Below are 22,844 nucleotides of genomic sequence, written 5' to 3'. Positions count from 1 at the left end.
GGGGAAAAGTACAGAAGGAAAAACGACCCACATGTGAGCCTGTTGGAGTTTAAAAGGTTAAAAGTACTAATGACAAGAGAGAGTTCCCTCTCAGCTGGACCTTGCACTGCCTGACAGCGCCGCAATGGCTCAGAAGGAAAAGGAGAAAGGGATATCTGATGCTGAAAACTACAATAGCGTCAAAACGCTATTGTAAACGCAGGGGAACGGGTTTGGGTAACTGATGCAAAGTTAGCTGGATCTATGCTTCAGAAGCACTCAGAGGTCGTACTTGGTGGTTGTACCTCAGTGAGGTAGATCTCACCACCCTGGTCAACACCTGATACCTCTACTCGCATCTGAACTCTAGAGCCTGCTTCTGAACAGACTCCTGTGTCACTTGCTGTGAAACCCCAAGTCACACCTACAGAGACGGATCCGGCTCGCCAGGGGGTCCAGTCCGGCCCGCGGGAAAAATGTTAAAATTGCACACAAAAAATATTAAATAAAAAACAAAAAAATAACCATTGATCCTCTGATTGAAAGACGGGCATGCTAACCATTAAGCCACAATCGGAATAAATTGTAGCACTGACATTACTAAACATATTGCTCAACTGCGAGGGAACCTGCAGAGGAGGGAGAGCCCAGGCAGGTCAACAGTGGGCTGATGTCTGAATGTTTGGTCTTTATGTTTCTAGTTTATTGTAGAAAGACCTTAAAATAGGGTTCATCATCCAAACACCTTCACCAATGATTTAAACATAGTGAAATATTGTCATTATGTATGCGTCATTATGCTGTGATTTTACTGGTCCGGCCCACTTGAGATCAACATGGGCAGCATGCGGCCCCTTCACTAAAGTTAGTTTGACACCCCTGCTCTAAGGTCTGAAGAGGCAACAGGTAGTCTACCTTTTGTTCTAGAAAGAGGAGATGTGGTGTTTGTTATACATGTATGTTGTACATTTATGTTCATATGTTTGGTGGATGTTCATGGGACATTGTATATGTTGGGACTTAGGACCCAGAGGGATTCATGTGGGAAGCACAGCCTGGGGAGAGGATCAGGGGAGACGGCATGAGGCTGAGGAATACACAGTTACATTAAGAGCAGTTGTTCTCAGTCTCATGTGTATATATAAAAACACGACAGATGGTTCCTTTTCTAACTAAAATGACATGCTGAGGGATCAGAAAAAAAGAATGGCATAAACAGAATGAATACCATCCTCAATCCGAGAAACCAAAAGAACACACCCCTAAACATGTGTGTTGAGACTAGGAGCTTTGAAGGGAACCCTCTGCCAGTAGAAGAGGAATATCTAATCAGTGTAATTATCTAGTGTAATGAACATCTGTCTTCTGCTGGAACAGTGAATCCTGGGTTTCCCTGGATGTCACACTCCCGCTGCCTGCTGGTTCACAGCCGCGCACCGCCTCCTGTACCGGGGCTCCCGCACCGGAGCTCCCGTACCGGGGCTTTGGAGGATGACACACACACACACACACACACACACACACACACACACACACACATACACACACACACGAACTGCCGCGTGCGTGACAGTGTATCGAAGTTCGCGTGCGCGGTTCATGAGAGCGCACGTGCAAGCGCAGAATTATACCTGAGAGTAATTGCTCAAATGAGTGACGTGGAAATGAACACGAGACGGAGGATGAGCGAGTTGTCGCCAACGGTCTGTTCAGTGAACCCGCAGAGTACTCACGCGGAGACGAGCCAGAGCACGAAGCCAGTCCGCAGCAGGGGTCGTAACGCGCTCTGGAGACCTGGTCCAGCTCTCCGTATACCTGGTCCCTCTGTAGACCTGGTCCCTCTGTAGACCTGGTCCAGCTCTCTGTAGACCTGGTCTCTCTGTAGACCTGGTCCAGCTCTCCGTAGACCTGGTCCCTCTGTAGACCTGGTCCCTCAGTAGACCTGGTCCCTCTGTAGACCTGGTCCAGCTCTCTGTAGACCTGGTCCCTCCGTAGACCTGGTCCAGCTCTCTGTAGACCTGGTCCAGCTCTCTGTAGACCTGGTCCCTCTGTAGACCTGGTCCAGCTCTCCGTAGACCTGGTCCAGCTCTCTGTAGACCTGGTCCAGCTCTCTGTAGACCTGGTCCCTCTGTAGACCTGGTCCAGCTCTCCGTAGACCTGGTCCCTCCGTAGACCTGGTCCCTCTGTAGACCTGGTCCCTCTGTAGACCTGGTCCAGCTCTCTGTAGACCTGGTCCCTCTGTAGACCTGGTCCAGCTCCCCGTAGACCTGGTCCCTCCGTAGACCTGGTCCCTCTGTAGACCTGGTCCCTCTGTAGACCTGGTCCAGCTCTCCGTAGACCTGGTCCCTCTGTAGACCTGGTCTCTCTGTAGACCTGGTCCCTCTGTAGACCTGGTCTCTCTGTAGACCTGGTCCCTCTGTAGACCTGGTCTCTCTGTAGACCTGGTCTCTCTGTAGACCTGGTCTCTCTGTAGACCTGGTCCCTCTGTAGACCTGGTCTCTCTGTAGACCTGGTCCCTCTGTAGACCTGGTCTCTCTGTAGACCTGGTCCCTCTGTAGACCTGGTCCAGAGTGCTCAGCACGCGGCTGTCTCCAGAAGCCGCTGTGCGCGCAGACAAGCGCGCGCGGGGTGTCGCGCCCTCTCTTTCACCACCTCGCTCCTTCGCTCTCCAGTGACGTCACTGAGAGACGCAGCCTGAGATGCTGCATTCACTTCCTCTGGGAAAAGACTGTAAATCATTTTAACCTGGATAAAGTATGCAAAAAACAACAACACAACGATAGGATTCCTCTCTGTTTTCAGAGCATTCATATTGCCAGCTGCAATACTTGTTGTTATTTTATTAACAATGAACGATGCAAACAAAACTCCAAATAGGGGTTAATTCCAAAGGGAATAACACCAACAAATAAGTCAAGAGAAACCCCTCTGTGACGCTGTACATGCTAATGTTAGCACTAAAAACTAAGCACAGCTGAGGCTGAAGGCAATCCTAGTAGATTCCAGATATTTGGTCATGGATTGAAGAAAGGGGAACATTCCCCACTAGATTAAATGGCAGAGGATCATCAAAGTTGATACAATTGAGGGACGCATGTGAAAACAAAATGATCTATAAATGATCTATCCATGTTGAGATGTGTCAGCCCAGACCAGAGTGGTGAACTGTGGCTGAGCAGAGCAGCTGAACCCTGATGGACAGGTGCATGGTACGGAAAATAATAGTTCCATGACATTCTCCGAATAATAATAATGTATTATGAAGTGTATCAATACTGCATGTGTTGCATGTTTAACACAGCACTCCCCTGGGTCACGAACAATCCATCCAGCATGCATCAAGTAGATGGGATGAGCAGTTCTAGAGATGTGAGCAGTAGCGCTCAGTGCTCCTCGGCGTCCCTCATGACCCACATGTACAGGTGAAGGGTGACGTGGTTTAAAGAGCGAGACTGCATGGTCACACTGAACAGGACGTTGGTCCAGGAGACTGCTGTTCGTTTCCCTTGCAATATTACCACCGCAGTTCTCCAACACATCATGAAAGGGAGGAGCAGAGGGGTGTTTAGATGGTTGCTACTTATCTTTCTATTTCCATCATGCTACGCTGCTACACAGGTTGATTGAGACTTTATCTCTCAAGTAGTTTCACACAACATTTTGAGCGGTGAGCTCAGCAGCCGTGACAACTGAGGAGGTTGGCAGAAGGCTAAGCTAAACTATTCAACATGTTCTCTCCATCTCTGAAATGCGTTGCTGATATTGTAGCTAGAGCCTCCAATCACAGTTTATCATCTCAAATGTATGCTATGTCGATTCTGGTACCCAACAAGATGACATGTGTTATGTGTACCTTTAGCTCACTCTGCCTTTCCTTTGATTTGTCTCCAGCTAACAGTGTGAAGTAAACATTATGTTAGCTCAAAGAGGGTTCAGAGGCAACCATTCCTGAAGTTGGTCCAGTATTGCAATCCAGGGCTGCAATGTCCACATCAAGTTTAAAATCCTTCTCCTCACCTACAACGTCTTAATTGGTGAGGCACCATCATAGTTAAAAGAGCTCATAGTACCATATTACCCCACTAGAGAGCTCATAGTACCATATTACCCCACTAGAGAGCTCATAGTACCATATTACCCAACTAGAGAGCTCATAGTACCATATTACCCTACTAGAGAGCTCATAGTACCATATTACCCCACTAGAGAGCTCATAGTACCATATTACCCCACTAGAGAGCTCATAGTACCATATTACCCCACTAGAGAGCTTATAGTACCATATTACCCCACGAGAGAGCTCATAGTACCATATTACCCAACTAGAGAGCTCATAGTACAAAATTACCCAACTAGAGAGCTCATAGTACCATATTACCCCACTAGAGAGCTTATAGTACCATATTACCCCACGAGAGAGCTCATAGTACCATATTCCCCAACTAGAGAGCTCATAGTACCATATTACCCCACTAGAGAGCTCATAGTTCCATATTACCCCACTAGAGAGCTCATAGTTCCATATTACCCCACTAGAGAGCTTATTGTACCATATTACCCCACTAAAGAGCTCATAGTACCATATTACCCCACTAGAGAGCTCATAGTTCCATATTACCCCACTAGAGAGCTTATAGTTCCATATTACCCCACTAGAGAGCTTATTGTACCATATTACCCCACTAGAGAGCTCATAGTACCATATTACCCAACTAGAGAGCTCATAGTACAAAATTACCCTACTAGAGAGCTCATAGTACCATATTACCCCACTAGAGAGCTCATAGTACCATATTACCCCACTAGAGAGCTCATAGTACCATATTACCCCACTAGAGAGCTTATAGTACCATATTACCCCACGAGAGAGCTCATAGTACCATATTACCCAACTAGAGAGCTCATAGTACAAAATTACCCAACTAGAGAGCTCATAGTACCATATTACCCCACTAGAGAGCTTATAGTACCATATTACCCCACGAGAGAGCTCATAGTACCATATTACCCAACTAGAGAGCTCATAGTACCATATTACCCCACTAGAGAGCTCATAGTTCCATATTACCCAACTAGAGAGCTCATAGTTCCATATTACCCCACTAGAGAGCTTATTGTACCATATTACCCCACTAGAGAGCTCATAGTACCATATTACCCCACTAGAGAGCTCATAGTTCCATATTACCCCACTAGAGAGCTCATAGTTCCATATTACCCCACTAGAGAGCTCATAGTACCATATTACCCCACTAGAGAGCTCATAGTACCATATTACCCAACTAGAGAGCTCATAGTACCATATTACCCTACTAGAGAGCTCATAGTACCATATTACCCCACTAGAGAGCTCATAGTACCATATTACCCCACTAGAGAGCTCATAGTACCATATTACCCCACTAGAGAGCTTATAGTACCATATTACCCCACGAGAGAGCTCATAGTACCATATTACCCAACTAGAGAGCTCATAGTACAAAATTACCCAACTAGAGAGCTCATAGTACCATATTACCCCACTAGAGAGCTTATAGTACCATATTACCCCACGAGAGAGCTCATAGTACCATATTACCCAACTAGAGAGCTCATAGTACCATATTACCCCACTAGAGAGCTCATAGTTCCATATTACCCAACTAGAGAGCTCATAGTTCCATATTACCCCACTAGAGAGCTTATTGTACCATATTACCCCACTAGAGAGCTCATAGTACCATATTACCCCACTAGAGAGCTCATAGTTCCATATTACCCCACTAGAGAGCTCATAGTTCCATATTACCCCACTAGAGAGCTTATAGTACCATATTACCCCACTAGAGAGCTCATAGTTCCATATTACCCCACTAGAGAGCTCATAGTACCATATTACCCCACTAGAGAGCTTATAGTACCATATTACCCCACTAGAGAGCTTACAGTACCATATTACCCCAGTAGAGAGCTCATAGTTCCATATTACCCCACTAGAGAGCTTATAGTACCATATTACCCCACTAGAGAGCTTATAGTACCATATTACCCCACTAGAGAGCTCATAGTTCCATATTACCCAACTAGAGAGCTCATAGTACCATATTACCCCACTAGAGAGCTCATAGTTCCATATTACCCCACTAGAGAGCTTACAGTACCATATTACCCCACTAGAGAGCTCATAGTTCCATATTACCCCACTAGAGAGCTTATAGTACCATATTACCCCACTAGAGAGCTCATAGTTCCATATTACCCCACTAGAGAGCTTATTGTACCATATTACCCCACTAGAGAGCTCATAGTACCATATTACCCCACTAGAGAGCTCATAGTTCCATATTACCCCACTAGAGAGCTTATAGTTCCATATTACCCCACTAGAGAGCTTATTGTACCATATTACCCCACTAGAGAGCTCATAGTACCATATTACCCCACTAGAGAGCTCATAGTTCCATATTACCCCACTAGAGAGCTCATAGTTCCATATTACCCCACTAGAGAGCTTATAGTTCCATATTACCCCACTAGAGAGCTTATTGTACCATATTACCCCACTAGAGAGCTCATAGTACCACATTACCCCACTAGAGAGCTCATAGTTCCATATTACCCCACTAGAGAGCTCATAGTTCCATATTACCCCACTAGAGAGCTTATAGTACCATATTACCCCACTAGAGAGCTCATAGTTCCATATTACCCCACTAGAGAGTTTATAGTACCATATTACCCCACTAGAGAGCTCATAGTTCCATATTACCCAACTAGAGAGCTTATAGTACCATATTACCCCACTAGAGAGCTCATAGTACCATATTACCCCACTAGAGAGCTTATAGTACCATATTACCCCACTAGAGAGCTTATTGTACCATATTACCCCACTAGAGAGCTCATAGTACCATATTACCCCACTAGAGAGCTCATAGTTCCATATTACCCCACTAGAGAGCTCATAGTTCCATATTACCCCACTAGAGAGCTTACAGTACCAGTACAGTAGAGTCTGTTGAACTGGTTCCATCATTCTAGATTATGTTAAAGGTGTAAATTGTTTTCATATTAATGCTGAATGATAATGTTATTATTTAAAATATCTGAATACAATCACTGATAGGAAAACAAACTGTATATCGCTGTCTTTGAAAAGAAATGCTTTACTAGACAGTTCAGCTTCAATATTGTTTTAACCTTGAAGAATGTCCATCTAATAAATTGTTCTTATCAGGCCATGGAACAGGACAGATGTGAAGTAGTCTTCCTTAGCTTTAGGACCGGGTTAAACAACACTCTGGTCTCCTCTCCTCTCCAGGACACGCTGCATGGCTCAGGGTGGAAGGCTTGCTACTGCATTCAGATACGGACTCTGCAACCCATGGAGGACTCCGTTTTGCAAAAAAATACTGAACTGGGATTTTCTTAAGTGAAAAGATAAATCAACAGCCACTTGAACTTGTAGAAAAAGAAGCATCTGCAGCTGCAGAGACCTTGGACCTGCTGTCCTCTCAGTCCCGCGGCGCATCTCACCCTGCTTGGCCATGCGCGATGAAAACTAACTGGAAAGCAGGTCTGCGCTAGCTTGCGAGCTAACTAGCGCTCGCCGGGGGGGGAGAATAGCATCCCGTCATGCGAAGTATTTATGTATACGATATCGGACAGCAGGCCTAGGTATAAAATGCACGGCCCGCCACCAGTGTTGGGGGTAACAAGTTACAAAGTAACGGATTACAGTAACGTAATTACTTTTATAGGTAACGAAGTAAAGCAACGCATTACACTCAAAACATTGGTAACTACACTACTTTACTAGACCTCAGTAACGCGCGTTCCTACGTTACTCAAGACATTTGTACCAGTCCGAAAAGTTCTCTTTTAGCGGCGCGCGAGTCACACGACACTTCCTGATGAACAGCCTATCACAGAACTCCATCTGAGTGATTTGAGTGACGTAGCTGCTGGTGCGTAGAAGGAGGGAAGCGGGGAATGGAGGAGATGGAGACGGAGAGCCCGGATCCAACTGGGAGGATCTCTCCAGGTTCCCTAGGATTAAGGATATTGCAAAGCAATACAACACTCAATACCATCAAGTGCACCTGAGCTTCTAATGAGGACAAGACACGTCTGTATGAACGGAATCCCTCTACTGGTGAACTGCAGTATTACAACTGTTAAAGCATTGAGAACGCGCTCTTGCACCCGACATGTATATATTTTCCACACGTAACATCAACATTAGTTAGCGTCAACAAGCACGTATCATTGTACTTTCTGCCTTCAAAGTAAAAGCACTTCCTGTTTACATGCTCTTCACAATAAGAGTAAATCATGTAATAAAACAAGTTACAACACTGTGGAAAGGCTTTCAGCCTGGGCAGTATTGTTCTGACCCCAAGGAGGAACAGGCTGTCGGATAAAAGATTCCAGAGACTTTTACTCATGCGATACAATCGCTATTTTGAAGAATAGAGAAAAATGATAAACTTCATAGGATATAGTGCACTTTCTGTTTATTTAGGTAATGATGAAGTGGATTTTCTGTTTATTTAATTGCATTTTCAGTTTCTATTTTTTGGGTTAAGTGCATTTCTGTTTCTATTTTATGGGAAAAAGTGCCATTAATTTTTCTATTTTTCTTAAACCACTACAATGATTCCTATAACAAGCTGGTTTTGTTCTTAGGAGTCGGCCCCCATTTGGTTTAGTGGGGTCTCATGTTTCCAAAAGCCTGTTTTCAATGTGTTATGCTGTTTGACCTGAATGTCCCCACCATACACAGCCTCTTGGATCCTGTTGTTTGTGGATTTTAAAGTGAGGCATATTTCTTTGGTCAGACAGTGTGAACAGGGTCAATGTTCGTTCAAGTTAATGGCTGAGTTTTATATGCCATTTTGTTTTACATGTTTACAATTACAATACATGTGGAAAGGCTAAGAGATGCCCTTTAATGAAAATAAAGTGATGAAAGGGCCATGATGTTTGTCCAGGTATCTTTGCGGTTAATTTGGACATTTGCTTAAAAAAATGGAAAGTAAAGTAACTAGTAGTGAAGTTACTTTTCAAATGCAGTAACTAGTAAAGTAATCTAGTTACAATTTCCAGAAGTAACTAGTAACTTGTAACTAGTTACTTTTTCTGAGTAACTACCCCAACACTGCCCGCCACTGGGTTCTCAACACCATTCTCTTCCCACCTATGTGCATCACAGACGGAACCCTAACTGTCGAGTACGTAACGTTTCTCCTCGCTTACAGTGTGGCACAGAACCAGCATTGGGTATCTGTCAATAGAGGTAGGATATAGTGCTGGGCTCTCAAGTGTCACGCATAGAGCGTGACTGTCACGCATTTCGGTCTTAAGTCACGCCCTCCCGCCACAGATCGTATTTCTCACGCTGAAAAAAAACTCTAGGCACATTAATGCCGCAGCGCAAAAACATGACCTGGCCGCGCTGCCATCAACATGGAGGAATCAAGCACGTCTCCCCCGAACCCCCTGGAGTTCTGCCGTGAGGTGCCACTCATCAGCCAATCAAAAAAAATAAATGGGCTACACGAATAGCCAATCAGAAAAACGTATCTGGGTGAAATGTAATCCAGCAACCAATGAAAATAAAGCTAATAATGATATGGGGGGAGGGGGGCTGGTCTGTGGGCATGCGGCATGGGCGGGGCGCGGCAGGGGAGGATTTGTCACGCTTACCTGTCTTAAAAACTTGAGAGCCCTGATAGTGTTATTCAACATGCAGCAACTTACAGTTGCATGGTGCAAGAATGAATAAACATAACACAATATCAAGTTGACAACCCAAATGTATATAACATTTAAAGTTAAAGCCCTTGTATGTGTTCACATACTAGCTCTTGAGTCTGACATTAGCCACTATAACTACTGATCCTACCAAGTAAGGCAGTAACAGCTAAATCCATGCCTAGTGAGCAAGGGTATGTTTTTATGCACTTGATAATGATAAGATAATGACCTAAATAATGGAATCTGCAAGAAAGATCACAATAAAACAAAACCTTGGGGTGTTAAAAACTGTGTCGTTCGGTTCAAAAATGTAAAAGGTATAACCTTTATGCCTAAACATGCTTGGATTGGAGCCTGCGCAGTCGAAAAACGGCGAAGTAAGCTCGTAGGGTCACAAAGAGGTGTCTTTTATTGTATCCGACTTTGTAAAGTCTAACTTATTAACGATCTAGTGAAACGTTATGGAAGTGACGTCGAGGCTACGGGGTTTATGTAATTTCATAAACATAACGGTAAGTTTCTTTTTTTCTGAGCGGACAGAACTCTTCCCACAAGGCTTTACTTTATTTCCGCAATTTAAATGAAGTAAATCAACGTTGTGGTTCCGGAGACACGTTAGGAAACGTCACTTGACCTATTCTTCCTCTTTTCTTGTCCGATAATGGGCGCCCACTTGGGGTGCAAAGGAAGACAATTATTTACAGTCTCTTCTTTTTTTTCAAGAGTTACAATATCTCACTTTAACTCACATTATGTCAGTAACCCCAATGAGTCAATACTAATGATTACAGATCTTACCATAGAAGACGATTCATTTTGTGGTGGTCTAACAAAACGTGTGCTTGACTACAGGGTTCTCATGTCTGGAGATGATTAGCATCCAGCTCCAGCCTGCTTAAGCCAGTCAGTGCAGATGGGTAGACCTGTGTGAGCTCATGTCTCCAGACACTTCACAGCATCACAGCCTGTCTCCTGCTCATCCCTGTTTTATCATGCGTGGGAGGATGTGATGTGTAATCCTGCCTTTCACACTCACACACTAAAAGATTTGGATGGATTGCCTAGTTCATATTGGACATGACTGAAAATGCCATCTTTTTTTATTCTTAGGAGGTGGGGGGCGACAGTCAGGGCTCCGAGCTTACGGACATGAAGTCTTTGCTCAATCATTTATGGATGTCAGTGAAGTGTTGACAGTAGGAGCAAGCTCAAATCGTAGCACCGGCACCTCGTATAGGCACTTCCTGTGGCACCTCTAGCTGCCACTAGTTTTTGTGGCAAGCTGCCACAACAACTAGTGGCAACTAGAGGTGCCACTAGTTTTTGTGGCAGCTTGCCACAACTTTGCGTCATTGCCACAACTTAATCGTGGCACCGGCACCTCGTATAGGCACTTCCTGTGGCACCAGGCATCAGGTGCCACTAGTTTTTGTGGCAGCTTGCCACAACCATGTACAATATTTTTACACTTGAATAAACAATAATCAAATACAAAGAAAAACAACTATTTGTGGCATCTGGTGAGATGCCCAGATGCATAGTTTAAGGATGTCAGTAGTCAATGTTGTACTCCCTAGAAGTAGCATTTCCATCATGTGGTTTTTGCATTCATTTGCAAGGTTTCCTTCTGAAACCAGTATTTCTGCACATATTGAAGATGAGTATTATTGACCCATTTGGCCACAAGAGGGAGTTTACCTTTGTGTGAGCGCTTTTGTCAGGAGTAAACACATGCAGGTATGTTTCTCTTTTAAAATGTTTTTTTTTCTGAATTTATAAATCCACTGTATAAATCCACAATTCGTTAGCATAGCCGTTCATTCATTTTCTGTTTCGATATTGGTTAAATAAATTAAAGATTGGTATTCTGGCAATTGAATATCTATTGAATCAAATATCTGCCTCTTTGTCTAAATTAACTCATCATTCATATTTCTCCAACCAAATCTAATATTTATTATGTAGGACTATTAATTTTTTGGTTAGACTTAAGTATTGTAATGTGAATAATGTCATTCAGCCTTCATAATAATTGATATTCTTTTGTCAATTTTAATCAAGCCATTCATTTTTTTAACGCCTTACTAAATCAGACCAAAAAAAATAATTGACTGTGCTGTAATTGAGAAATAAGCCAGGTATGCATTTACAAGTTATGTACAAAGTCTTTATCGGTCTTTAAATAATGCATTTATTAATCTCTCTCTTTTTAATTTAATCTCTCTGGATCAGAAGAAATAAACGTTTTAGGTAGGTGGCATCTCCCTCCTGCACCGCGGCATGTGCCTCCAGCACTGTGGCAACTGAGCGGTGCCACAGGAAGTGCCTGTACGAGACGCCGGTGCCACAATTTGAGCTTCCCCTCTCTCAGTGTTGATTGAAACATGTTTATTGTCAATGATGAGTCTGAGGTACGTGAAGCTGCTCCCCTGCTTTGCTTTGGATGGTCTTGCTGTCTCCCTCTCTCTCTTTGGCTTCTATCTATCAGCTGATTATGAGTATTCACTTTTAAGTTAACCAACCAGATTCAGCCACAAGCTCCCTATGCCAATTACATCATTGCTGTCAACTTCTAAAACGGGTCTCTCTGCTGCTGTTAGGTGACTTAACGTTCCAACGAACTCCCCATGATCCCTCACGGCAAGAAACCGGTGCAGTTCAAAAGGTCAACTGATGAAACGTCCTTACATAACCATATGTTCAGTGCATACATCAGAAATGTCTTCTTACTCAGATTTAGCAGGCTATTTGTACCACCCTTGTTTTGGGTCAGGCTTCTATTTAGTTTCATGGTGCTTGTCCAAACTGGGACATCGTTTCATTCTCTCGGCCCATCCCCCGTTGGACAGAAAACTATTTTCATAAATCTCTGATAGCAGCGGGCCTCGATAATAATATCACTCCAGGACATCAGGCTTTACTTGAAGCATCCATATTAGAGAGAGGCCCTTTAATTCATCTTCATGGTCTACTATTAGGCCATATTGCTGGTATAGTATTGCTATAGAGTCTAGACTATACCAATAATGTACCAGTGACATGGCCTAATGTATGCTTGCTTGCTTCATAATCCTCATCAAAGCCTTCTATCGGTCTCCTAATGGTTCAATTTACAGAACGCGTTTTGTAAACTTCAGCAACTGGACGGCTTTCATACAGCAGCTTCATAGCTGTCTGTGTGGCAGCTGCACGTTACCACAGCTGATCGGGACGTCACACAAATATACAATCTTATATTCTGTAATACATGTTAGATGTTTTGATGATACCATGCAGTACTTAAGTGAGATGGCATATGTACATCATGACATACAGAGTTTAACCTCCTTTTCAGTGCAGCTCACCAAGGCGTCATCAACCAGCAAACATTCAGATGCAAATGCATCCTAAAAAAATCCTAATAAATATAAATTCATCAACAAAAAACTCACATACTGTCTATATAAATACAGTAAAAATACATTTAAATTAAAAGATATGTTGGTTCTGGGTTGTTGGAGAAGGTCTGACTGGATCAGGGACAGGTTGTGATCAGGCTGACCTCATCACAACATCACACATCTCTTGTGGGGTCGGCCGTGATAGCAGAGGTCACAGCCCCGCCCTCTCACGCTAGAGTTCCTGTCACCAGCATTGCTCAAGATGGCATTAGAAACCAAATCACACCTGGCTCATCAATCTGTCATTATCTTCATGAGAGCCCTCCTCTTCCAGATTCATGGGACAGCTTCATACGGTCATCTCTTTACAAAGTCATCATCCCAATCTGTCACGTGAAGGGCAGTGAAAGAGCACAGAGTCTTGATACATATGCATATCCAGTTATATAACTGGTGGTGTTTTGGCTCCATAGATGTTGCTGTTCACTCTTCCCTCTGATTTATTCACTCATAGCAACCTTGCCATTCAATTCACGCACAACCTGATCGTACTTATTCATTCAGATCTGTCCAGCAATTTTTACATTTTATTTATATCATTATTTGGCTCATATCACATTGACTCACATACATTTTTTTTTATAATTGCTCATATTCATTAAATTCCAGTGATTCATATTCTTTATATTTTGATAGATGCTTGCATAGCTAATCATAAGGTTTGTATTGCTTTCTGCATTAACTTCATATTTGTAATATTCTGCATAATTCTACTCTTCATAACTTTTGCTGAATTATTTGTCTTTGAATTTTGGGAAGTGGTGTCACACACTGTGCATCATGGTCCATGTGACTACTAGTCGGTCACTTGAGGATGGCCAGCAAGAGTCAACCTCAGGCCTTTAGTCAGAGCCGACTGTTGACACATTATTAAAAGAAAAACATGTTGACTTGACAATAATTTAGCATTCAGCATTTAGACATTTTAATAATTGAATTAATTAGATACATTTTCAATCACAACCTACACAAGTGAAGAGGTGTGTTACATGTCAGTGCTTTCCACCAGAGGGAAGCACTGACCTGTCAATAGCAGATGCTCCACGAAAACACACATAGGAAGCAAAACACAACGATTCTGACTAAGGAGCCGTTGGCCTTTGATCCTGCTTACTCTGGGACTATTTTTCATAACAATATCCGGCTGTTGGGGGGCAGAGGTATTCAATCTGTAGAAGCTAATAAAATAAATACTAACTTCTTCCTACTACGATCAAAAGATGGACAGGTCTTGGCAAATAACAATCAAATTGCAGCGGGCAGCAGGAAATAAGCCCCTTGGCCTAAACCTTGTGCCATGCGTCGCCACATGTATTCGACACGGAGAACCTGACAGTGAGCGACAGACACGTATGGCCATGTCACACATTCATCCAGGATGATTCTTTCCTCTGTAAGTTTAAACCACATGTTCCCGTCAGCTCTGTCACTGATCTGATGAGGAAGACGTGTTCACAGCCAGCAGTCACTTTCACACTTCAAGAAGCAACTTGTGGACACTTGTGAATGTGTGATGTTGACATAAAAATAACACAACTCAATATATACAAAATACTTGACAATAAAGCAAGTTATATACTGCACCTTTTAATAATGAAGTTCCATAAAATAACATTAGCATGTTACATAAGGTGCATGTCTGACGCTCAGCAGTATTATACATGTTATTGTCGACATTATACATTCTCTCTGAACAGTGCATACGTTTTCTCCTGCAAACTTGTAAAACAGAATTAACTTATTAAATATGCTTAATACAAAGTAATCAAGTGCAAACACGCAGCAGTGGTGCAAAACAAAGTGTTCACACAAAAGTGTTCCAGTCCTTCTGTTTCCGCTCTGCATGTAGAGATGATGTAAACCAGAGAAACACATTGTAAAAGAATCCTTTTGCCTGCTGGTACCAAATATGACGTTACAACTACTGATCACATTTCACAGCATAAGTTATATCAGATTAGTATTATAGTATAGTATAGTATATAGATGTTACATGGTGGATATCGTCTGTTCTGAAGCCTGCAATGACGTCACATCTCTACAGAATAAAGGGGCCAGTGAGTAGCTCTACTTCAAACATTTCAAAAATATGTATTATAAAGTCTCTCCATCTCTTTACTAATACTAGTTTCACTTCATTAGTCACTCCATCAATTCATTTGTGTGTCTGTAAATATATAGCATCCACCTCTTGGAGTTTATTAGGATTATTCGTTGAATTATTTCTGGCGAACCAAACCATTTTAGGACTTATAGGCACTTTAAATATCTTTACTTTACTTATCAAACATTTGGCTAATCCCCTTAGCATATGTGTGCAATACATCTTATTATAGGTACCTAGAACACTGAGGATCACTACAGACATAGGCCTCTAGTTTCATGGCGTGTTTAAACTGTTTTAACAATGGAATAATGGAATTAAATGAGAACACTTAAAAAAGGAAATGCCTATTTAAGGCAGAGACAAATGTCTTCCTCCGGCTGCAGACAGCTGCTGGAGGAACACGTGGTTCCGGTTAGTCTGGAGGCTGATGGATCTCCATGGTGACCAGGTGTTTGATCCTTCTGGTGATCGTGATGGTGCATGACGTCAGCTGAGGCGGCTGCACCACACCGCCATGAAGCTCGAGGTCCTGGTGCAGCAGAAATTTTTTTCATGCAGATATCTCGCATTAAGCGTGACTCTTGGGGACTCGGTAAGTTACATCCTCAGCTGTGTCACATAGTGAAGCAGTTTGATCAGTTAAGACCAACAAAGAACCACCGCCAGTAAAGTGTGACTCCCGCTGACCGTTTATATCTTTGTATCCCAACAATACCTCCATCAAATATTAACATACCACCATATAAAGATGAAGTCATATGGCTACACTTCATAAGTAGGATGTGGCATTAGTTTGTGGTTGTTTCACAGTGGTTACGTCCTAAAGCAGGGAGACACACACCTGGGGGAAGGTGCTGGATGTTAGATGAATGCAGCCCAAAGCACGCTTCTTTCTGCCGTGGCCCGTCAGCTCTCTGTGTGCCGGTCTGTGCCGGTCTGTGCCGGTCTGTGCCGGTCCGATGCAGCAGAGAGACGGACGCTAGCGCCACAGAGCTCAGCCTCGATACCGAGGGGTGTGGCGGTGTTGGACCTGTGAATGAGAACGTGACACCTTCCTATTGGCTGGGGATAAATGTCCCGAATACCGCGAAATAAGAATAAAGAGACTGCAGGCAGAGGGCACGGTTACACCACCACACGTCTACGGTGGAGAGGAAGTCTTTGTGTATCATTCTATACATTATTTCTTTAGGAAATTGTTGCATATTATATCTTGAAATAAAAATAAATGTCTTGTGATAAGACCTGCAGCTCTTTATTCCATTTGAGTTCATCAAGAAGATGCTTATAAGAGTCTTACTTTATCGTATTATTATACTGCTATATGTTATTTTTCTAGTTTTGACCATCATTATTTACAAGGTTGATTGTTGAAATTTGGGATCATCATTAAAAAAAATTGTTGGATCAGGAAACACAAGCTATCAGATAATCAGACAGCTGCTAACAAACCCTCACTCATGAGGAAGAGGAGGAGGAGGAGGAGGAGGAGGAGGAGGACAGACACCAGGCCTGCACAAAGGGTTCAGAGGAGTTCCCATAATCCAGTGTTACTAGAACTGAAAGAAATGATGTGTTATAACACCAATGTTATAACACACTGGACTGACTCTTTAAACTAGAGTCACGCTGAAGGAGACTCCATGTCACCTTCTGGTGGTTTCAGCTTTGCCCGGATGAGACGCTGCAGAGTGAGCGTAGGTCGGGGGTTCGATGCCGTGAGGTAGAGACTCAGTAGGGGCCCGTGTACCTGCCACCCCTTCCTGAAGGGCAGAATCAGAATCTCCAGCTGGTCTGCCAGCGTGCAGCCACAACGTCCTCTCTGTCTCCTGCTGGCCATCAGACGCTAACACTTCTGTGGTGCTGCTGGATGAAGCTCTCCTGCTTGTCTAGAGTAGCCCCTCCCTTCTCCTGCAGGGGCCCCTCGGCCCCTTCCTCCCTGCTGACTGGCCCCTGGTTCGGCTTCCTGCCGCGGCCCCACTCCTCCCCCAGAACGCTCCCAGCATCGCTCATGTCTCCCAGGTGTCCCACCGAGTCACACTTCTCCAGATCAGAGGCGATGGTCTGCAGGCTGATGACGGACATGCAGTCTGAGGCGGCTGGCTCCGCCTCCAGCCGCTCCCTCTGGCCCCAGCCGCTCTCTCGGTGTCTCTCCACCCACAGCCTGGTTTTCTCTCCGTCCGCCCAGTTGCTCTCGACTCCGCTGACTCCCGCAAAGCTGCTGCCGACGCGCATGCTGGCGGTGGCTCTGACCTCGGCCTCGGCGCCCACAGGGGAGCTCCGCCCGCCGCAGACCACAGGACGCCCCCTGCTGGCCCTCATGCGGCCCCTCTGCGCGTGGATCTGCTCGCTGATCTGCTCCAGGTTCCGCAGGGCCACAGAGTAACGCGTCTTCACCTTCGCCACTCGCTGCTCCAGCGCTACGACTCTGGCCTTGTGTTCCTGTGAAGGGGACGCACACATCTCACTCGACAGACATTTATATCTTCATCTACTTATGTCAACACGTGTTTTTAAAGCTGCATGAATTGATTTCTTGGCCACAATTTTACAAGCAACACAACATTGGCATCGCCGTATGAAGTTGCTATGGTGAACATGTTAGGTGTTGTGGATTATTTACACATTAACATTAAACTCCTGTTTTACCCACAAACATAATCAATCTAAGAATGTACAGCATCACTCTCCCTCACTGGCAGAATAACAGCAATACTAATCCAACAGAGTAAGGATACTATGAGCAGTTCCATTCTCAAGCTTTCAGCTTTACTAACAAACACCATCAGAGGAGCTTGCTGTGAGGAAGCATAACAGCTGTGTTGTCAGCAGGTTGCATCAACACAGAAGATACCACTGAAGATAACAGTAGTAACAGAGTTACACAGTAGCACATAACAACATTCAACATAACATGCATGTAAGCTAAACCCCATTACCACCACGCACACATTCTGCTGACTGTGCATTAGCATGCAGCTACACCACAGGTTGAGTACATCCGCATGTACAGGAGGAACACATGCTGGGTATAGTGATGCTGCTGGTACAAACCTCCAGAATGTGATTGAATTGAGCCTTGAGTTCAAAGTACGGCTTGGATTTGAGGATGACCTTCTTCAGGGCCTTCTGGAGGGTCTGGACTCGGGCCTCGGCCTCCTGGCAGAGCTGAGTGACGCGCTGGTGCTCCCGCTCACTGCGGAGGCGCTCCTCCTCAGCCTCGTTCACCTGAGAGGAACCAAAGACACACATCACACAGCAGCTTCTGCCTGTACCCGACTCTCACCATGAGTGGTGTTGAGTGTCCGAGGAAAAATATGAAAGTAAAAAGGTCTAACTATTATAACCGTATAATCATTTTCTTTTTCTATATAACCATTTGAATATATATATATATACTGTTTGGTTTTTATTTTCATTATAGTTTGTGATTAGACCACATAAAATTCATAGGACGCTATAAGTTGCTATGTTATATACTCTTGTTGAATGAGATGTGTTAAATGTTCTCTCCTTTGTTAAGAGCATGCATTGGCAGTATTACCAAATAAGGTAGTGAAACCTCCTCTGTCCAACTCTGGTGACAGGATGACTTATGTATTCTGGTGTTTAAAAGAGGGGGTAGGAATGCATGTTTTTTGGGGGTGCCTGGCAATTCTGTGCAGGAGTAGACAAGAGAGAAGAGGTGTTCACTCACCAGCTCTAAACTTAACCCTTTCTCTTAGTTACTTAATATGCATCTTTACTAGAAAAGGAGAAAAATCAGATTGGACCTGTCCCAGCCCTTAGGTGTTGGGACAAGTCTCCAGCTGTAGAGTCTGGAAGAAACTTCTGCTATCAGGAGGGGGGTGCCTGGCAATTCTGTGCAGGAGTAGAGAAGAGAGAAGAGGTGTTTATCCACCAGCTCTAAACTTAACCCTTTTCTTAGTTACTTAATATGCATCTTTACTAGAAAAGGAGAAACATCTGATTGGGGTTGGGACAGGTCTCCAGCTTTAGAGTCTGGAAGAAACTTCTGCTATCAAGAGGGGGGTGCCTGGCAATTATGTGCAGGAGTAGAGAAGAGAGAAGAGGTGTTTATCCACCAGCTCTAAACTTAACCCTTTATCTTAGTTACTTAATATGCATCTTACTGGAAAAGAAGAAAAAACAGATTGGACCTGTCCCAGCCCTTAAGGGTTGGGACAGGTCTCCAGCTTTAAAGTCTGGAAGAAACTTCTGCTATCAGGAGAGGGGTGCCTGGCAATTCTGTGCAGGAGTAAACAAGAGAGAAGAGGTGTTCACTCACCAGCTCTAAAAACTTAACCCTTTCTCTTAGTTACTTGTGACTTTTAAACTGTTTGATTGAATTTAATTTTTTGTATGTAAGATAAACTTTGAATAAAAACTCGGCCTTACCATTTGTAAGGGACTGAAACCAAACCAAAGGTTCTGGTTCTTTAAAACAATTTAAACCCTCTTTCCCTGTCCATCCACCGTGAGATACAGAAGTGACGACTGAATCTACCAAAGAGACTTAAGGTAAGTATCTTTGGGTGAAGACTTTTGCAGTGTTTGTCATAGTGATGAGATGGTGTCAAAATAGGTAGAGAGAAGGTATAGACGATATACGTACTCGCTTGATAAGGGTTGAGACAAGTTACAGCCTACCGCAGGGGACCTAGAGCGCAAGCTGTAAAACACCCTCGACAAAACCTATAACTTATTTTGAAAATAACACAAAAACCTAACGATTTAGCACGGGGTGAGATAAAAGACTGAAGGTGTTATGCCAATATCGGATGAGGATTGTTATTTCCTCTGGGATCACTAGGATAATTAGCCGACGGAGTGCCACCGAGTTAGGTGCGAGGTCTTGCCTTTCCTACTCTCCCCCCTTCCCTCCTCTTTCCCTGGCAAGACCACCGTTCACGCTACAGTGGACACACATTCTACAGCAGGCCGGTATAGAATAGAGTGTGTACCTTGGCGGTGGCCTGTATAGAATAGAGAGTGTTACCTTGGCGGTGGCCTGTATAGAATAGAGTGTACCTTGGCGGTGGCCTGTATAGAATAGTGTGTACCTTGGCGGTGGCCTGTATAGAATAGAGGGTATTACCTTGGCGGTGGCCTGTATAGAATAGAGTGTGTACCTTGGCGGTTGCCTGTATAGAATAGAGGGTGTGTACCTTGGCGGTGGCCTGTATAGAATAGAGGGTGTGTACCTTGGCGGTGGCCTGTATAGAATAGAGGGTGTACCTTGGCGGTGGCCTGTATAGAATAGTGTGTACCTTGGCGGTGGCCTGTATAGAATAGTGTGTACCTTGGCGGTGACCTGTATAGAATAGAGGGTGTACCTTGGCGGTTGCCTGTATAGAATAGAGGGTGTGTACCTTGGCGGTGGCCTGTATAGAATAGAGTGTGTACCATGGCGGTGGCCTGTATAGAATAGAGGGTGTGTACCTTGGCGGTGGCCTGTATAGAATAGACTGTGTACCATGGAGGTGGCCTGTATAGAATAGAGGGTGTGTACCTTGGCGGTGGCCTGTATAGAATAGAGGGTGTTACCTTGGCGGTGGCCTGTATAGAATAGAGGGTGTGTACCTTGGCGCTGGCCTGTATAGAATAGAGGGTGTTACCTTGGCGGTGGCGTGGTTCAGCATCTCCTGCCAGGTCGGGTCCATGGTGTTCCTGTCAGCCAAGAGGCCCTGCTCGGCCACATACACCATCTCTCTGGCAGCCGTGTGCATGGAGGCGGCCCTCTCGTACCGCAGAGCGGCCTTCTGGGTCTCGTGCTGGGCCTGGGAGCAGACGGCAGCTTCACAAACATGGCATCTACTGTAGCAACAACACAGTGCCTCCCAGAGCTCCATGTTGGTGGTTTATATGTTTCAAGACATCACAATTCACAAAAAATATAGAAAAAGACCAATTAGTCTTTCAGAAATAGAATTTGAATTCCCCCTGTGAATGGTCATCACAGTGGGCGTGTCCTAATGCAGCTCAGAGCGCTTCACTGATGGCACTAGTTCACTTTCTGAAATGTATCCCAGTGACGTTTCCGTGTGTGACTGATTACTTTCTTCCTTTCTTGTACTCTAGAACTTTAAAACTCAAGGTATTTGTGGAAGGCTCATACAACTGGATCCTCTAGTTGCATTCAGTATTTCATGGGAAAGCCACATGACCTGAGCTAATGCAGATATGACCTCCAGCCCTCCAGGCACATCGATGCATTACTGGGCTGGAGCCCTTAGTCCTTGTCCTTAGTCCTTAGCCCTTAGTCATTAGCCCTTAGTCATTAGCCCTTAGTCATTAGCCCTTAGTCCCGCCCCGCCCATTGCTTAAGGGAAGTAATGCAGCGTCTCAAAGCTTCACTCGGAGACGCTTTGTGGATCTCCTGTATCGTATAACTTTACAAAACCCACAACGCCATGAAAGGTCAGCTGTGTGGGGCTCAGAAAAGAGACAGGGCTTGAAGCAACTTGAATATATAGAAAAGATGGTTTGGAAAGTAAAACATTTCAATGCAACAAGTTCAGTGGTTAATAACTTTAAGAATTCAGGAGGTGTCTTTACAGTTAGTTCAGTTAGTTTAGTTAGTTAGTGTGTCTTTGTCTCTCTCTCACACACACACACACACACACACACACACACACACACACACACACACACACACCTCTTTGGCCAGCCTGCGGGCCTCGTAGTAGGGCCTTGCTTTCTCAATGCATGCACCAAGCTGGGAGCCCTGCGCGTTGAGCTTCCGAGCGGAGTCCGTGAGGATCCTCCGGTAGCTGGACCGGGCCTCCTGGGGGGACACAGCAGCATGTCACCACCTGAGCAGGACTACAGGACCCACGGACCCACGGGCCCACATCACAACACAAACTGGTCCTCACATCCAGCTGCAGCTCCAGCTGGTTGATCTCGTCGCTGGCCTGGTTGAGCTGCTCCAGCTCCTCCTGGGGACACATGAGCAGACAGTGAGGCTGCCAGGCTCAGCCTTGTACCGGCACCAGGCTGAGCCTGGACCGTGAACGTTACATGGTCATGCTTGGTTTAGAGCTAGAAGTAACGGTACTCAAGTGAAGCTGAACCGGTACCCGGGACCGCGTCTGTCTGGCTAACGTTACGTCGGTGATAACAAGTTGATAACGCCCATCTGGTATCGAACCTGAATCCTCGGGTCCAGCTCGTCCTCGTGCTGGCCGGCATCCTCTTCCCCCGGGGTCCCGCGCGGGTTCCCGGCTTCGTCCTCGCATGGCGCTCGCGCCTCCTCCGCGCAGTCCTCGTCTCCTCCTCCCCGCTGCATCAGGACGGAGCTCCGCGCTCCGCCCTCCGCCTCTTCCCCCGGGGTCTCCTCCCGCAGCCCGACCGGGGTGGGGAACCCCGCGACGTCCCGGATTTCACGCGACGTCCCTGGCTCCATTGGCGGCCTGTCGTTCCGTTGCCGTTTTTGCTGCGTTAGCCTCCCGCCTCAGGCTACCGGTCACCGGCCTCCCGCCACCAGTCACCCGCCTCCGGCTCGATCAGAGGTCCGATGTCTCCTCAGCGGCGCTACAATCCTCCCCGGCCGGTTGCTGCTGGCCATCGGAGCCGGG

At 45.0% G+C, this 22,844-nt stretch overlaps 1 protein-coding gene across 1 annotated transcript; it reads right to left on the bottom strand.

Moving 5' to 3' along the window:
- Positions 1–1,688: 1,688 nt before the first annotated feature.
- Positions 1,689–22,672, bottom strand: sh3bp5lb (SH3-binding domain protein 5-like, b; the record flags this gene model as incomplete). The annotated part of the gene is made up of 8 exons (XM_079232370.1): positions 1,689–2,580; positions 16,915–17,027; positions 17,116–17,706; positions 18,319–18,492; positions 20,883–21,044; positions 21,923–22,051; positions 22,143–22,205; positions 22,418–22,672. The coding sequence occupies 8 exons, from the start codon at positions 22,670–22,672 to the stop codon at positions 1,689–1,691; spliced, it is 2,379 nt and encodes a 792-aa protein (XP_079088496.1).
- Positions 22,673–22,844: the final 172 nt, after the last annotated feature.

This window comes from Taurulus bubalis, assembly GCF_910589615.1.
Source record: "Taurulus bubalis genome assembly, chromosome: 16".
Taxonomy (NCBI): domain Eukaryota; kingdom Metazoa; phylum Chordata; class Actinopteri; order Perciformes; family Cottidae; genus Taurulus; species Taurulus bubalis.
This window is presented reverse-complemented; position numbering and strand designations above follow the sequence as displayed.